Source organism: Anguilla anguilla, chromosome 13 (assembly GCF_013347855.1).
Source record: "Anguilla anguilla isolate fAngAng1 chromosome 13, fAngAng1.pri, whole genome shotgun sequence".
In the NCBI taxonomy this organism is placed as follows: Eukaryota; Metazoa; Chordata; class Actinopteri; order Anguilliformes; family Anguillidae; genus Anguilla; species Anguilla anguilla.
In genome coordinates, this window is record NC_049213.1 from 29,116,622 (window position 1) to 29,134,439 (window position 17,818).

General features: G+C 37.6%; 1 protein-coding gene across 1 annotated transcript; it reads right to left on the reverse strand.

Annotated features, from left to right (window-relative positions):
- Positions 1-1,012: 1,012 nt before the first annotated feature.
- LOC118210799 (endothelin-3) lies at positions 1,013-17,649 on the reverse strand. The gene is made up of 4 exons (XM_035387242.1): positions 17,299-17,649; positions 15,163-15,418; positions 6,313-6,468; positions 1,013-4,807 (listed from the first exon to the last, which is right to left on the reverse strand). The coding sequence occupies exons 1-4, from the start codon at positions 17,366-17,368 to the stop codon at positions 4,792-4,794; spliced, it is 498 nt and encodes a 165-aa protein (XP_035243133.1). The 5' UTR covers positions 17,369-17,649; the 3' UTR covers positions 1,013-4,791.
- Between the last annotated feature and the right edge of the window lie 169 nt (positions 17,650-17,818).

Sequence of the window (17,818 nt, forward strand, 5' to 3'; positions counted from 1 at the left end):
ATATACTTTCCCTTGGTGTGTTAACCTGTATGGCCTGACTTAATGTCAGTGGAGTGATCCAAAGCAGCTGTACAGTGTGGACTCAGTTGGGTAACCAACGTGTGACAGAACCTCTGGCCTCTGAGCCTAAAGGGGAGACTGTGTTTTCCCTTGTCTGGAGGGTTTTCAGCTCTCAAGCTGAAAAAAGTCTCAGGAACTTAAAAAGTTCAGGATTCATCCATGTCATGGATTTTATGCTCTCGTGTTCAGGATTACATTATCATTATCATTATTATCATTATCATTAATATTATTATTATTATGATGATGATGATGATGATGATGAAACAATCTATGCCCTGCTAACAGCCATACCTGTCTCTGGCCATACACAGTATCGTATACACTGTACTTCCAATAACAACAGTAGGAAAACTGGTCTGGGTTCATTAAGTTTTTTAATGTGATTTCATGCTCCCTGAATGTATGCCACATGGGCAGGTTCGGGCACATTCCAAGACTGTAAACAGCCGTTGTGCTTAAGAACTGAATTCATCTGAGTCTTGCAATAGGGCAATGCATGATTTCTCTCATTTAAACAGGGAAGATCAGAAAAGCTCTGGGAAAGTTGTATTTGATTCATTTATGACCCGTGGGAGAGGATGCCTATTGAATGAGTCCCAGGTGTGTTCATGATCTTTTTTTTTTTTGGACAAACATGGTCTGGCTGATCCTTCTCAGTGAAACTGGGACAGACGAAAGTAATATTTGTGAATGTGCACGTACAGTCTGCAGTTTCAGACTTTTTGGAATGTACCTTAGGGATAAAGTTAAACTGTATGATGTAAAAAAAAACAAACAAAAAAAAAACAGGAATTTGAAAAGTGAAAGTAGAGCAGGTATTTTATGTAATTCGTGGAAAGTATCACTTTTATTATCTCTGTAGGGTAAATAGCCGCATTAGTGAATATTTGCAAAATATTATTGCATTTTGTGTAGTTACTCCAATTTTCAAGGTATATTTGAATGTGGAATTATGCCAAAACTTCACTATGGTCAGTCATCCACCTGTGAACATGAAGGGCATGACCTGGCATATAATACAATTGACCAGTGATCTTCAGTTTTGTCTTATGCACATTTATTAGTCCAAATATTTTTGAAATTGCAGCCTGGTCTCGTGGTTAAGCAAACATGTTATGTGTATATAAAAAGCCTCATTTTGACCAAATTTAACAAGCATTGCTACATATTTTGTGCAGAAGCAGTGAAATATAATTTAAAAACGTGTTACTGTATACAAACTGTCCACTGTAACAAATGGTACATGGTAGATAAATTAAGATTTTTGAAGGGCATGTGGCTTTTTAATAAACACGGTAGAAACTTCAGGTACATTTGGTCTCGTGGTTAAATCCACTTGGTAGAAATACTCAATAATGCAAGGACCATTATGTCACAGAAGATGCATACAAGTACAAACTTTAAATGAGGGTCTCTATACACTTCATTGTTAGGTACTTTAATGCATGTTATTTGCTTGTTACAGTTTTGTTAAATTTCATATGCTGTAAATTGTACAATTATGCATATATTTTCCTTGGTAAATCCCTGTTATTCAAAGGTATATTAACACATATACATATATACAAAATGCAAAGACACCAAACGTTTATTATTATTTTTAAATGGAGTCAGAAGAATCTCATTACACAGCCAAACTCTTTTGTATTGTCATGCTTACCAAATGACTCGCAAATTATTGTGAGTCACTTGGTATTATTAGGCTACACCAGTGTTTCTCAAATTATGGGTCAGGACCCAAAATGGGTCACGGGAGAGTATGAAGTGGTTAGGCTAATATGTGTATTTGATGTGTCCCTGAAAGGTATTAAATTAATAATTTTAATACCTCGATATTTGGGTCACGATATTGAAAAGTATTACTAATTTAGGTCCCAATTTAAAAAGGTTTAAGAACCAGTGGGCTAAACTATTCACTCCCAAACAGATAATCTTTGAGGAAGAACATGTCAGACCGATCTTGTTGAGACATATTATGCACAAACGACGAGATCATAATGGGAAAAGAATGTATTCATGTGCTTACACATTCTCATGTTAATTTGGATGCCCAACGATGTGCTCTAGGCAACATTAACAATACTATCTTTATAATTTCCTTTTTTTTATTGCTGTTCCTTGATGGCACAATTGACCTCATAACAGGTTTATGGTTTGAAAACCAAGTTCTGTAAACTGTTCTGCCAATGCTGACAATAAAAGAAATACAAAGATCCAGATATAATTATACACACTGCAGTGTTAACGATTTCAGGAGCACATTTCCTGACACATTAATATAATATATTCTTCTGATAACTATCAAAAAAATTATTGAGTAAATGGAATCTGACCGTGAAGATAAAAAATGTATTTGGGTATGACACACCCATTTTCTATTGCTTTAAGCTGAAAAAGGCTTACCTATTGTATGTTGTCTTTAAATGATCAGAAAAGGCGATTGTTGGCCAAGAACATTTAAACCCATGCCTTCCCAGTATTGCTGTAAGTAGAATAATAATTATTGCGCAATATTGTTAAATAAGTATATATGCAAGTGTATGTTCATTTCAGGCAATCGGGCACATGAATAATGACAAAATATGTATTGCATTAACAGTGAAGAAGCTCACATGGAACAATAACTACAGTCTGATAAACACTGTGGCAAACACTAAAAACACATATACTTTCTAAAAAGCATATGGTTTTGTGATAGCATAAGTTATATCACAAAATCCAAAATATAAGGAATGCATTTAAAAAATATATCTATTTACTGTATACATCAAAGTATCTGTTTTTACTGATTTTGTGTGTGTGTGTGTACAATTAAAATAATATATTGTAAAAATATATATTTATCTGACTGGATTGTTAAAATAGCTTTTATGAATCTTTTATATTTTTTTGAATATATGTAATATAGGTTGACATAAATTAAAATATATATTTCTTACACCTTGAACTCACAATTTAACATATACATATATGAATTTTTATAATGATGAGTATTCACAAGGCTCTCAAATGAGAAAGTAAAGATAACAGTGGGTGTTAAAACTTAACGTTTTAAATCACATTTTAGGCACATGTTTAATCACGTTATAAAATGGCAGTTTATAACATTAGAAATGTTATAGACTTTGGAAAAGATAAATGTAAACAGGTGTGTACAGAAAGTGTACATGTGAGTATGGACATCCATATCTTTGTGTGTGGGGGTGTATGCATGTGTGTGTGTATGCGTGCACACATGCCTGTGTGCTTGTTTTGTGAGGTAAAGTTTGATTAAACTTGAAATCTGCCTTAGTTAATGGATGAGGAATCAGGTAAAATAGAAATGGGAAGATTATATACAGGGAGCGCGCAAGCACTGTTTGAATGTGATGACCCTCAGAATACATCTGAGAATAAAATCAGTTCAGGTTACCAGTGTTCAGATGTGACATATATGAAAATATGTGTATTACATAATTGCGCTATTGTAATGACATAGTCATGCATAGTCACCAGAATTAGCATTTCACATGGGCATTGGCATGACAGTTGATGGCATGCAAGGTGCCCTATGGCAATCACTGCCAGCCAATTGGAGGAGGCCAGGAATTCTTCCTTTTGTCAGATCTCCACTTAAAATGTTTCACTACGGTCACTGTCTGACATTTTAATTCAAAACCAAGTACAAGTTTGAAAACACACTATTACGAATAAATCAGTGAATACAAAGAATTACTTTTTTCAGTGGCAGCAAAAATGGTACCAGCGTCTCATCCTGGATTCTGAAACATCAGGTCTATTATACAGCTGTAGAATACAATTGAATATAGTTGCTGATATGCACATTTGTACACAAGTTGAAAAAATAGAGTGTATATATAGATAATAATATATAGACAATGGAAAATGGTGAGAGGAGATTGTTATTGGCAATAATTGTTATTTACTTGAAGAAAAATCAATCATGTCTTCAGATAGCTTAAAGCTGCTGATTACTGATTGTTTTCTCGTTTCATTCAAGTTAGTCCTTAAATCCATCCATTGATTGTCATTTGTAATCTGAGACAGACACAGATGTTCTCCAGAAAAAGAAAACATTATTTAACATTATTTATTACATGAAAGACAAGGTTCTGAAGGCAAGTATTATTCACCAAAGGTGAGAGAAACAGTTAACATAGGCAGTGATTCCCAATGATGGGTGTCTCTCTCACTACCCCCCCCCCCCCCCCGTGTCTCTTGCTTGAGCTTCACCATAAACATCAGAGCCATCTGCTCTGCAGCTGTCCTTGGAGACTGAGGCGAGAGTTTCGTGATCACCTGGCCAACAAATTCCCATCCACTAGTATCTGCCGATGCAATAAAAAAATGGGATTAAGGAGTCTGTGCACCAGATAGGTTGCTATGTGCCAAGTAGGCTTTTTCAGATTGGTGGAAGCGACAGCTGGTGGGGTTTAAACCATGGTCCCTGGCCTCAACCTCGAATTGCAATATGTCTAAGCATGTAGGAGGTTTTCTTCATTGTTTATGGGATCATATATCAGATTTTCCTCCTATGCTCCTCTGAACATGGTGCTTTGGAAAACAAATATCAGGGCATCCAAAGTTTCCTTCCTGAAGAAGCCATCCCATTGAAATGAGGTGAGATAAAAGACTGGCTAATGTAGAGGCAGTAGCAGAAAAGTATTTCCTGGCGGTGGGGGTGGGGGGGTATGGGTCTATACCCCATTTTTTCTCTGTCCCATATGGTCATGGAGAACTCTGCCTGGCGGGATAAATGTTATGAAAGAAAATATTGTGTTAGCAATCATGTTCTAGAAAAAGGAAATGATGTCATTGTTGCCCCGTCATACTTAACACCAACTGAGTTAATCTGTCACAGATATGTTTCAGATGTGTGAAGTGTGTTAATTAGGCCTCGATTTCCAGTAGCATAACCAGCAACTGATTTCCCCTTGCCTGCTCCAAGAAATTTTGTGCCAAGAGCAAGACTGACAGTGAGGAAGAGAAAACAATTTCTCCCTCATACTTTTTTTTGCTAATGACAGAAAGATCCACACCCCATCCCATGTGTGGTGTTCATGTTCACCCAGCACTTCTAATCTGAGCATTTTTCTGCCAGAAATGAATAAAGCTCATTGAAAACAATTGTTAAGTTTCCTGAAATAAATAAATAAATAAATAAACTATATCAAAATAGATCATTTTTACACAAACATGATATAATGAAACAGTTATAGCTCCATCATTGTTTACTTTACTTTTATGTGTGAGAGAGTCAACATATGATATTTTATGCACCTTATTGTATGGCATGATATGGATATTTAGCTTATAACAACAGTAGCAATTAATATAAGTACAGACAAGGGTGAACATTCTTTTATGTCAATGAGAAAAATTAGGCCGTATGAGGCTGAGGTCAATTAACAGCAACTAAACAAAAAAAGACTGGGGATGAGTGGGAATTATCAATAGCTAAACAAAAAAAGACTGGGGATGAGTGGGAATTATCAATAGCTAAACAAAGAAAGACTGGGGATGAGTGGGAATTATCAATAGCTAAACAAAGAAAGACTGGGGATGAGTGGGAATTATCAATAGCTCCACATGTACAAAAAAAATTATTTCATATTAGAGTGAACTTGCATCTGACACAGTGCTGTAAACTGAAAGGGGTTTTAGAGAAGCATGTAGGCCAATTCTAAAAGCATAGACCAGCTCCGACCAGCTTAATAAACCCCCAAACCCACACACATACTGCTGTCTTACAGGTCTCGTAATCTGATATCCTCCTAAGACCCAGCAATTTGTCCCCTGTTGGGCATGAGTGTCTGGTTTTAATCTCAAGAACCATATTCAATAAAAATAAAATAAATATTTAAAAAATGCTTTTCATTTCATCGAAGACAGTATGTCAGAAAAATAGATCTATTTCCATTCAAGCCTCAATGGGCGAAATTGGTGAGTTTGTGATGCAAATTTTAATATCTCGGACTGCACATGATCACAATTTCTCTCAGGCTGCATAATCTCCAGTACATCTATGGAAACGTAAAGACCAAATTTACAAAATCTGTTATTTTTCACACAAAAAAAGAATGCTGATAATGCATTTACAACAGAGTAACCAGCAGTCCTGCCACTGTGTTCTGAATGTGTACACTGAAATGTGTGTTTTGAGTGTTTGCACCTACTCCATGCATGCTGGAGTTTTTTGGGGCAAGTGCCCTGTGGACACGTGTGAGCAGGCTTGTCAGCTGGTGCTACCTTGCCATGCAGAAGCTGCTGCACTCCAGGTCGACCTGGACTGCACACACACATCGGTGAGACCCCGCCCCTCTCAGCCTACTGGCCCCGCCCTCAGCAGAACGTCGGACCCGCTGTGAGCCTCGGTAGCTGGACATGCCGTAGGGGACTGTGCGTCTGCGGGACAAAAGACAGACAAACGGACGGACGGGCATCAGCACACAAGCCACACCAGGGTATGGGCTAAGATGATCAGGAACAAAGTTTTGAATAGAATTTGCTATTTTCTTTCCCTTTTTAATTGCAAAGAGGTTTGGCTGTGTCTCCATCAGATTTTCTTCAGTTTCTCTTCTTAAAACATCTGGGGCTCTTTATGTGATTGCTTTGTCAAAAAATATAAAAAATTTTATTTGACTGACTCCATCAAATATACTTCCTTGTGAGTCACGTGAGTGATCTCCAAATACCCTTACCTTTCAAATTTGCTGCCCGAATCTTTTAATGACTTATTTAATATTAATTCACAAATCCTTTCATAGAAAAGACATTCTGATAACCTTCATCTCCCCCTCTGCCACACTACACCATCAATTCTCAATCAGTTATAGAGGTTCCTTACTCTGGAATTCCTGCCTTCATATTGTCAAAACATCATCCATCCACACGTGTTCAAGAAACAATGACATTTCTCTAAATGTCTGGACAAACAGGGAGTCAAAACGGTCCTTCATAAGTGCTACAGTATTATTTTTTAAGCTGGACATTGTACCCTCAGAAGTGCTACCATACAGTAAACATTCATAAATGCTTATGTAAAACTGGCACATGGTGATTTATATGACCACTGTTGCAGCAAGTCACATTACTATGGAATATAAAGCAACACATAATACGCCATGCTATTGCAGTTATTTAATTGATAAACAGCTATGAATATGTATGCACCGCTTATGAAGGTGCTATGTCATGGTTGTATAGGACTTCAATAACTCTTACATCAACTTGCAATATGTATGAACTCTATATGGCCATGGAAACAGGCCAGGCTAATCATAATTGATAGCAGCCACAATTGTGATATCTTTTTCACAAATGCTCATCATATTAAAAAGTTACACAGTCCAAATCCACCTGTACATTTTTTCAATTACATTTTTCACAGGCAGGTGGACAAACAAACAAGGGCAATCAAGTTTGTGTGTGTGTGTGCGTGCGTATGTATGTGTGTGTCTGTTCTGATAATGAGTTTATGGAATACCATCGAAAGAGAAGTGGGTTGGTACCCAGGGAGGTCATAGAGACACCTTCAGATTTGGAGATTAGGGACACTAGATGATGTTGAAAACTATCTACTGTACACGTACTGTCCTTTTGCTGAGACCTCTTGAAATAGTGTTGAATATTTGTTAAATTAATTATACTCATCACCATGTTTGACTTTTTAAGTTAGTTCAGTTTTTAATGTTAAGTGTGTTCAGCGAATTTGCTTGTACATGGTCAGTGTATTTGGGTGCAACTTCAATCAGTATAATGATGAGAAAAATGTATTTCTTTCTTTCCATGTTCAACCTTTAAATGCAACTCAAAAAAATATGCTGCTTGAGGGGGAAAGTAGAGGAAGGTATGCACATGCAATGCAGAAAACGATTTGTGTCCAGACAGTTATTTTGTGTGATTTTCCAGTACCCAACAGAAGATTTAACAAATCTTCAAAAATATCCTTCACTTCAGGCAAATTTCCCATGTAGATGATTTCCTATGAACTGATCCATACAAACTATTTTCCCACAGTGAAAAAATCAGCCTCATTTTCTTTTTCTTTCTGGGGGAAGAGGAGTGGTGCAGAGGGATATAAACCACTCACCGTGATTGTTTTTTTTTCATTACAAGATGACTGCGGGGCATGGCTGCTTGAGTTAAATCAAATCATCTGGGAAGCATATAGTGGGGCTGCAGACCATCTCAATGGCATTTTGCTCCACTCCAAAGAATGAGGAGGGGCTTCGTCTGACTCCAAGAATGAGGAAGGGGTGATTTTTTGCCAAATTCAAGAAGGAGATAAGGAGCATTGGCCATCAGAAGTACTGCAGTACTGGTTTTGGCCTCAATACTGCGATGCATACACATTGTAATACGTCAGAATGACAGGCATGTCAACCTAGGTACTTGCACTGCAAGACCCCAGGACCAGAAGCCCCACTCTGAGTTGTGTGCTCTGTGACAAGAAGGTTAAATAAGCTCAACATATCCAGAAACACGGAAGAGAATGTCCTGGCAAGTAAAGAAAGGGTGAGAAAGAATGCTTTCATGTTCTCACCAACTTGTTGGAAGACCTCTTTTTAGAAAATGGAACAATTGTATCTATAGTAAATCAAGTATAGCATAAAACTGCCAAAAGAACACTGACATGCAGTGGAAATAAATCAACAACTTGTTGCTTACAAAAGGCTGTCTTTTTATGAGCAGGTACTCCTTGGCAGGCACACACGGTGGACTGTGTTGGGGCACACCACCAAACAATGGCATGCGACTGCTTTCTTCAGTTTGGCCAGTTTGAGTCTGCCTTTGGTGCCCAAAAGCTCAATGATAAAACATTCTTTGCACGTTTCACACATTGGGACTCCCCAAACACCTCCATTTTCAGGACCAGTGACCTTATCTGACCTGCACGGAAACAGTCTGCTCAAGACATTAGTCCACTGGCACATCGGGAAGCACCTCCATGGTCTGAGTGTGATGAACTCCATATGGAAGTAGCTCTGGAAATCTGGAGAGCCATGTTAAAGTGCTCCTTGTTTCATCTGTAAGGAGTTACTCTCGAAAACTCTGTCCTCTCAAAACAACATTGCTTTGATCTCTCTTCACTCTGCAAAGCAAGTCTGAAATGCATCTCAGAGCAGCAGCATTTGGCTTAATGTTATTTAGCTACGTGATGAAAGCAGGATATGGATGTCCCAAGATATGGTTAACACTGCCAGAGCTTGGTAAACCATACACAATTATGGACACAGTTTTAATGTTGCTTAGTGAATGGCAAAAATGGTTGTAATAACAATTCTAAGACAAAGGATAATTTTCTCTACAGAATATACTGGAAGCACTCTTCAACATAAAAGCAACCACTTAGTCAGGACATATTTATGAACATGGGAAATGGAGGCTACTGTATGTAACACAGGTTTAATAAGCTTATTAGTGCTCACCAACAGAAAATGTAGAACCTTCCAGTTGATTGTATTTATGAAAGAAATCTCAAGCCAGTTAATTTCTTGGCTCCTTTTGTCTGTTTCTGTGACTCAACATCAGCACCACGGACAGACCCTTTAGTGCCAGGAACCAGTGGTAACTTAAAACACAGTACTAAACAAAGCTATCTTCTACCTATTTCCAATCACTGCTTTTTAATTAATAAATTAATCTACACAAGTGATCTAAAATGTTGCTGAATCTCAATTCCTTATTTTTCAGACTCAATTACGTTTATGCATTATTATTATTATTATTTTTTCAATGTTCATGTATGCCTGATCTGTCAATCCTAGTGGCTTAAAAGGAGACTTTGGCACTATTTTGAGAGGCTAGTCATGTGAACAAAGCAATCCATCAATTATCTATACCCGCTGATTCTTTTTCCAAACGTATAAATTATAGCACTTTTTATATAGCACATATTACTGTTCTGCAAATGAAAGTAATCATGTTTAGTACTGTGTCGCATATCCTTCAGAAAGACTGGTTGAAGTATGTGAGCCATAGACATCACCAGAATTATGTTCTCTTGTGATGCTCTGCCAGGCCTGTACTGCAGCCATCTTCAGCTCCTGCTTGTTCTGGGGCTAGTTGCCTTAAGTGTTCTGTTCAGCATATGAAATGCATGTTCTATTGGATTCAGATCAGGTGACATGGCCAGACAAAAGTTTTCTACTTTTTTTAACTTTAGCAGTATGTTTGGGATCACTGTCTTGCTATAGACTGAAGCGCCATCCAACTAGCTTGGAGGCATTTACTTGAAGTTGAGCAGATAAGATGCTTCTGTACATTACAGAATACATTCTGCTGTTGCTATCAGCAGTTACGCCATCACAGAAGACAAGTGAGCCAGAACCTATGGCAGCAAAACATGCCCTAACCATAACACCCCTACCACCATGTTTCACAGATGAGATGGGGGGGGTGGGGGGGAAGGGGGTGCGTTGCATCTTGGGCGGTTCCTTATGGTCACACTTTCTTCTTGCCATCACTCTAATACAAGTAAACCTTGGTCTTATCTGTCCACAAGGCCTTTTACCAGAACTCTGCATGCTTTTTGTACAGTAGATACTTCTTAGCAAAATGTAACCTGCTCATTCTGTTTTTGCAGCTAACTAGTGGTTTGCATTTATATAGCGCTTTTATCCAAAGCGCTTTACAATTGATGCCTCTCATTTGCCAGAGCAGTTAGGGGTTAGGGGTTAGGTGTCTTGCTCAAGGACACTTCGACATGCCTAGGACGGGGTTTGAACCGGCAACCCTCCGACTGCCAGACAATCGGTCTTACCTCCTGAGCTATGTCACCCCTATAAAGTTTGCCTCTATAGCTTCTGCAGTTCTTTTTGTGAAGTTTTCTGCAGACTGTAGACTCTGACACATCCACGCCTGCCTCCTGAAGAGTGTTTCTTACCTGTCAGGCAGATGTTTGGGGGGTTTTCTGCATTATAGTTAGAATTAATCAATCAGCAACTATTGAGATCTTCCATGGTCCACCAGGCCCTTTGCGATTACTGACCTCACCAGTGCTCTCTTTCTTCATAATGATGTTCCAAACAGTTGATTTTGGTTAGCCTAAGGTTTGGCCTATGTCTCTTTTTTTCTCATTTCTCAGCCACGTAATTGCTTACTTGATTTTTATTGGCACATCTCTGGCAGTCCCTACAATGTTCTGACATGAAGATAACATTCAGTCAGTATCCAGGAAACTGGACAAACGTGAACATTCACCCTGTCACTCCTAAGGTTCTGGGAATGTTCCAACTACCAAAAAATTGCTTGCTGGTTAAACAGTGGTGCCTTGAGATGAAGCAGAGATCCCAAAGGACTTAGTCTTGTCCAGCTGTTAAAAGCAGTTCTGCCGTGGTTGTGTGCAGTTACAGCACATTTGACGACCAGCCCTAGGAGATACCAATATAGAACTGAAGTGAAAAACAGACGGTGCCTTCATCTGTACACAGAGCAGCAGCACAGTCTCAAACAATCGCTGCACCAACTTGAATATATGTTTTCCATAGCTTCCATGTCTCTTTGTCATGTCATTTTGTTTTGCCCATCTACTGCCAGGGTAAATGTGTAGCTCTAAAAGCCACTTTCTGGAGATCCCTGTGACCTTCTGACAGTAAATCACAGACAAGCTGTGGGCCTCTGGGACCACATGGGCCAAAATTCCTTCAGAGGGGCCTGAGAGAGAAGGGAACCAGCTTCTTATTTCAATACCGGACACAGGGAATGTTCCGCTGCCCTCCTAAGTTTTTTTCTTTTTTTTGTATTTATATATTTATTTTTTGCAGGGGAACACCTGGACACATAGCATTCATTCATTGAGAATTCTTTGCTCAACCTCCTCCTCTATTATCCAATAAAGTGGCACATTACTGTCATTCCATGACCCAGTCCCCATCAAAATAATGCCTGAAAAGCATGAAGCACTAAAAGTATTGAACCTTTACAAATGTCAGCAACTGCATTCATAAAATATCCTGCATTTGAGTCTTTTTTAGGTAAGAGGAGATTAAATGATTTAAATGTTTCAGCACATAGCATTGATCACTGAAATGACCATAGTCTTACATATATGACTATAAAATGTCATCACAGGTATACAAGCTAATTAGTTAGGGACTACCAATCAAAGCTTCAAGTAGGCTGTTAGCAAGTACATAATTTATGGCAGTAAATTCAAATGAGCAATATTTTCACCTATCAGCACTATTGTAATAACAGCTTTTTGAAGTAAATTGAAATACACTTGGGGGAGGGTTTTGAGGGTTCTTCTCCAAAAAAAGCATGTTTTCATTTTATTTGCAGCAAAACTCTGTGCAACCTATGAACATTGGACACTAGTTGTTAAAACATAATTATATGAGAAAAATTTGATGTTTATAGCTTGTTCTTTTTAATAGCAGCTTCACATGAGCTTGAACTGACAAGCCACTTATTCTCATTCATATAATTTAGTGTTTATTACTTTTTCTTAGATATCCACTACATAAGATGATAGATGTTCAGAATGTGATAGAAGTAAATGATGCTGTGCAGTATAAAAATGAAATATCAGTTATGTTACAGAGTTATGCTTTTATACTCAATCTAATATAAATGATAACAACCTGTCTGGAATCTTCTAGTGGAACAGACCAACACTAACTGTAGCTAATTTACAAATACCATGGCAAACATTGTGGCCCAGTCTATATGGAAGGGCATTCCAACAGTATAGAGATGCCACTATACAGATCTAATTTTTGTGCTGCTGCACTCAGACCCATGGTGGATCAGTGCATTGCTGATGTACTGTACTATTCTGGTAATCACTGGTCATGTGCAGTTTTTATTATTATTTTCTATTTAGTCACATCATTAAAATTTGAGCTTAACTCTACCAATGGTTCTGCTGTGCTGAGTGGTCATATGTCCAGGCCAAATGGGAGAAACAGTATACAATTTCAACAATTCAATCTATAGAGACCATGGTACAGTATTGTACGATGTTCGTGCATAAATACTTTAAAACAAAATCTATGCCTGAGTTACCAAGGTATTTTAATGAAGGGTATAACACGAACATGCAGCTTCACAGCTGTGGGTGGCTTTTCTAATAAGCGATTCTTTATTTTCATGCATCCATTGTTTACGTGGTGCAATGTAATAGTTATTTTCTTGCAGAAGTATTTTTTATACTATGTGAATAAGAACAGACTCTCATTTGTGAACAAATCTAATGTAGAAATTGCCCTTTTAATGTATAGACTTTTTTGGTTTACAATATTATTAGTAATGTTGAAATAACATTGGTATGAAATCCATTCTTCATAATCAAACCATGGTGAGATGTTCATAAACAAAATACTTATTAACCCAATGCATTGCACTGCTACTAGTCGAGCTGAGCTGTATGTTGCATGCCCCATGGATAAAAGTCTTAGGCTAACTCAGATGGAAAATTCAAAACCTTCCAAGGGCCAACAAGACAAAACATTGACAAAGCAATTCTAATGCTAAACTAATGATTAGCATGACAGTTCAAATCAATACAGTGAGAAATCCATATTGTACCAGTAAACTCAGTTATTCTCCTTTGTGTCTCTTTATGGAAAGGCCTGACTGCAGTGGGGGATTTTTGAAAGAGTCAAATCTAATGCAATGCAAGCCACAGAGTGGCACTGCTGCAGCTTGACTAATCCATCATGTGGATATTGATGAGACTATCCATCACTGGGACTGCAGGGCACCACAGGTGAGATTCTCAGTGTGAAAGGTCACACTAACCCATCTGGACTTATTCAAAATGGAAGAAAATCTTTGTCAAATGGTCCCTTGCTGTCTCCATGTGGATTTTATTCTTAAAATTTTGTGAAAATGACAAAAATCTAAATCTAAATCTAAATCTAAAATCTATCAAGGAGTTTGTGTCACTGTAAGGACGATTTAATATGGACCATCTCAAGAAGATGTGACCACACTGGACACATGCAGTGAAGAGAATGATAAAAGAAAAGAGCAAGAAAATGTGATTGCTTGATAAAGAAAGGGTAAAGGGAGAAAATCCATAACACTGAATGTTTTGCCCGGGTAAGGCATGTGCCATTTGATGTGAAAAGGAATTGGCTAACATACGACTATATGACGAGATAAACTAGAGAAAAAACAACTCTGTTAGACCTTCCTAATCCAAAACAATAAAATCAAAGACAACCTGTTCTCTGCCATGGAATTATGCATTCAATCTCTTTGCAGAAGGCTATGTGCATCAAGTACTGAAACAGCGACTGAACAGATAGCCCTCTTTTAAACGAAGTTTTGGTTTGCCATCAGATAGAAAAAGTATGCAATCACAATAATCTGTTCCTTCTCAGACCATAATCCTGACGCAGATTCATGGTGTTTTTTTTTTTTTTTTTGCAGGACAAACAAGAGAGAGCTCATTTAATGCATACTGATGGAGGTGGTTCAATATTAACACACATAGATTTATTTTAAATAAGTGTAGAGCTGACAGCCAACTTTTTCAATACTGTAAAAATGGAATTTGCTAAGTAGCCAAACTAAAATGAGTTAATGTAGTGTGAACAGCATTCTTTTATCTCCAGCATTCTGTCATCATGTTATTCATTATTGATATTGTTCATTATGCACTCTCTCATATACTCCATATCTGACTTTGCAGCACTTAAAGGTAAACAGTGTAGTATAATGCTTAAGAATCTGGATTTGTAACCTAAAGGTTTCTGGTTTGATTCCCAGGTAGGATACTACCATTGTGCCCTAGAGCAAGGTACTTAATCTGCACTGCTTCAGTATATATCAGCTATATAAATGGATACTACACAAAAGCTGTGTTTTAGTCACACTGGCTAAGTGTCTGCAAATGCCCTTAATGTAATCAGTCAAAACATATACAATATATTAAATGTTTGAAGACATAAGCACTGAATGGCATTACACTGTATATTAGATTTTGTCAGCATGAAATCAGACTGTTAATTGATCAAATATGCTGCACTTCCAACGTTATGGTGCAGTTGGAGTAGGAACAAAATGTTTCCAGTGGCTATCCTACAAATTCCGTGTCGTGCTAATCTTACAGATTCAAAAACAAAAATGAAAAACAGAAGTACTCACTCTGGTGTGTTGATCCAGATTATGTCCAGATGACAGTAATACACGCATTCCTTGTCTTTGTAAGTGTAGCACGTACAGCGCTTGGACCTCCTCCGTGGCTTTGACGTCTCACACAGTTCGCAGTAAGAGTCCTCGCCAATGGGGGGCTCAGGCGAGCCTACTGGCTGCACGGTGGAGTGTGTGGAGGAGAGTTTATCAAATTGAGTCGCCTCAAGTCTGCTTGCTTGGTTTGCTTCTTTGCTGACAGCCGAAGAACCTTAAAAGTGACCGTTTACATGTTGTTACATGCAAATAAATTAGGCAACCACAAGAACAGCAATAATAATTATTATTATTATCATAAGATGATGAAGAAGAAGAAGAAGAAGAAGAAGATGATAATGAAGAATAAAGGTTAGAAGAAAATACTGGATGTACGAAGCACTTCTCGTGTAACAAAAGTGATGTGCAAAGTAAAAGTTGTACGAAATGAATCCGATATAGTGTAAAAATGTAACGATAAATGGAAAGATAAAATCAAAATAGGGACATATGACAAAGAAAGATCAAATCAGGGATAAAACTAAATTGAAATACATTATTCATCAGAGGTCTACCAACAACACATTTCCCAAAAGAATCTTTGAAAAGGCAGAATTTCATTTCTTAAATGTAAATATACACAACAATGCAGATTACTAAAAACAACTTCGAGGCTTTAACTGGCCAGTAGAATTTAGTGGGACAAAGCGATCATGTGGATATGTCTGGGATAGACAAACAATACTTTTTGGACTAATGCGCTCAGTATAAAATACAAAATTAATGACGTAATACCTCATAAAAGTATTTATCTTCTTGCCAACATCTTAATACGGCTTAATATCTTTCTTTCACCATATATTAATCTGTAGATCACCTCCAGCACTAAACTCGTTTTGACTATTTATGCATATAAGCCTACTTTACAACGCCATAGCCACGGTTCACTTACATTTTCAGTACACGCTATTATTATGTATGTTACAGTTTACGTGTGTGCCTGCACACGCGTCTGTATTGTTAAAAATGTTTCTTCATGGAGACAGATTGAAATACATGTAAGTCACTTTGCGCCAGCCAATATGTTTACAGCATATACCTGCATGCTCACCGACCAACAGATTTTGCGTTTCATGACGAAAGCTTCACTTTTAAGAAAAGAACTGTCACTGAAATATATTAACAAACATTCAATGGCAAATAAAGACACAATAATAGAAATCGTACGCTAGAAGACGATGGTGATGATTATTAATTTTGTGAAACGATATTACAAAAGAGGTGAAGTTGCTTTCATAATCGGACGTCGTATTAGGGTGGTTGTAAAACTGTATAGTTACATGAGTGGCTTTACGTGGAATTGATAAACCTAGTTTATGCATGCGTCCTGATCTGTTTTTTAATCTACCGCATGTATTATATTTTGAGAATGCGAGCTTTCAGTTTTATGTTACACATTCCGACTCTACCCATGTTGTTCCCGGCGTTTCGAGCTGTTTTTACAAAGTTAAATATCCATTGTTAATTAAACTCTATCCGCGTTAATTCAACTCTTGACAGATAACATTTGGTCCCACGTTCCAGAGTGGGACCAAATGTATTATGTTAGATTAATTAACCCTGGACATTTCATTGTATAATAACTGATGTTCATTTTACATATCGAAGATGTTAATACTGACTGTTAGCTAGTTTGCAGATCTCAAAGTGTTAAAAAAAATCAAAATACTTCTTTTATTCGACGTCTTTCCACGGTTACATGAGCATTGGTATCAATCACAGCAACCTCGATCTGTTGGCATCTGAGAAAGTTAATCAAACTAGCTTTTCTGCAGTTCGTAATCGATATCGTGAAATGCTTCCTGCGCCCTATCTTCACACACTTATGAGTGCCAGTTCAAAGCAATTTTAATCATACTTTAGCGCAATACCCTAGAATGTTGTCAGATGTATATTTCCAGATGTATTTTACCCTTTCTGGTCAGTAAATTTAGAAGCTATAACTTTTCCCACTATATCTACTGTTTTCATGCTTTTTTTACTGTTTAAAATGCATCTTCTCATTCTAGAATATCTAAATAAATAAATAGTTCACAGTTTATTCAGGAAACATACCTTTTGCAAATGTAACCATTAGTCCAATTAAAAGCAAAATCCCCAGATCCATGAAGGACACATTAGCCATGCCACAATAATTCCAAAAGGGAAAATAGTTGTAGATTGAAAATTGAATGAACACCTGTATTATTAGGCTACGTATCCAAGAAAAACAGGAGCATGTAAAAAAAATATTTTTGAAAATTAAGAGTCATAGTTTTTTGCCGAAGGCCTTTATGTTCCAGGTGAAACAAACACTTTCAATTCTTAATTTCGTTCCGAATCAATGAAACAGGTGTCCACATAATTGCGTATTCTGTTTCTGCATTTGTCGTCCGTTTATGACGCATAGGAGATGACTGAGACCACTCATTCCTTTCTCATATTGAAGCTGCTAAGGGCATGGCGCTTTATATGTAGTGAAGTTAACAGAAACAAAGCACCACCCGCTGGACCGCAGCAGTACCGTACATAGGCATGCGCGCTGGCGCGAACATCCAACGGCGTCCCTTTATCGCGCCTCAATGACAAGATAATG

Excerpts from the sequence above, each read along its gene's own strand:
- LOC118210799 (XM_035387242.1), bottom strand. The coding sequence starts at position 17,368 with ATGGCTAATGTGTCCTTCATGGATCTGGGGATTTTGCTTTTAATTGGA. Across the intron at positions 15,419-17,298 it reads AATGGTTACATTTGCAAAAG|GTTCTTCGGCTGTCAGCAAA; the intron begins GTATGTTTCCTG and ends GTCACTTTTAAG. Across the intron at positions 6,469-15,162 it reads ATCTGGATCAACACACCAGA|ACGCACAGTCCCCTACGGCA; the intron begins GTGAGTACTTCT and ends TTTGTCCCGCAG.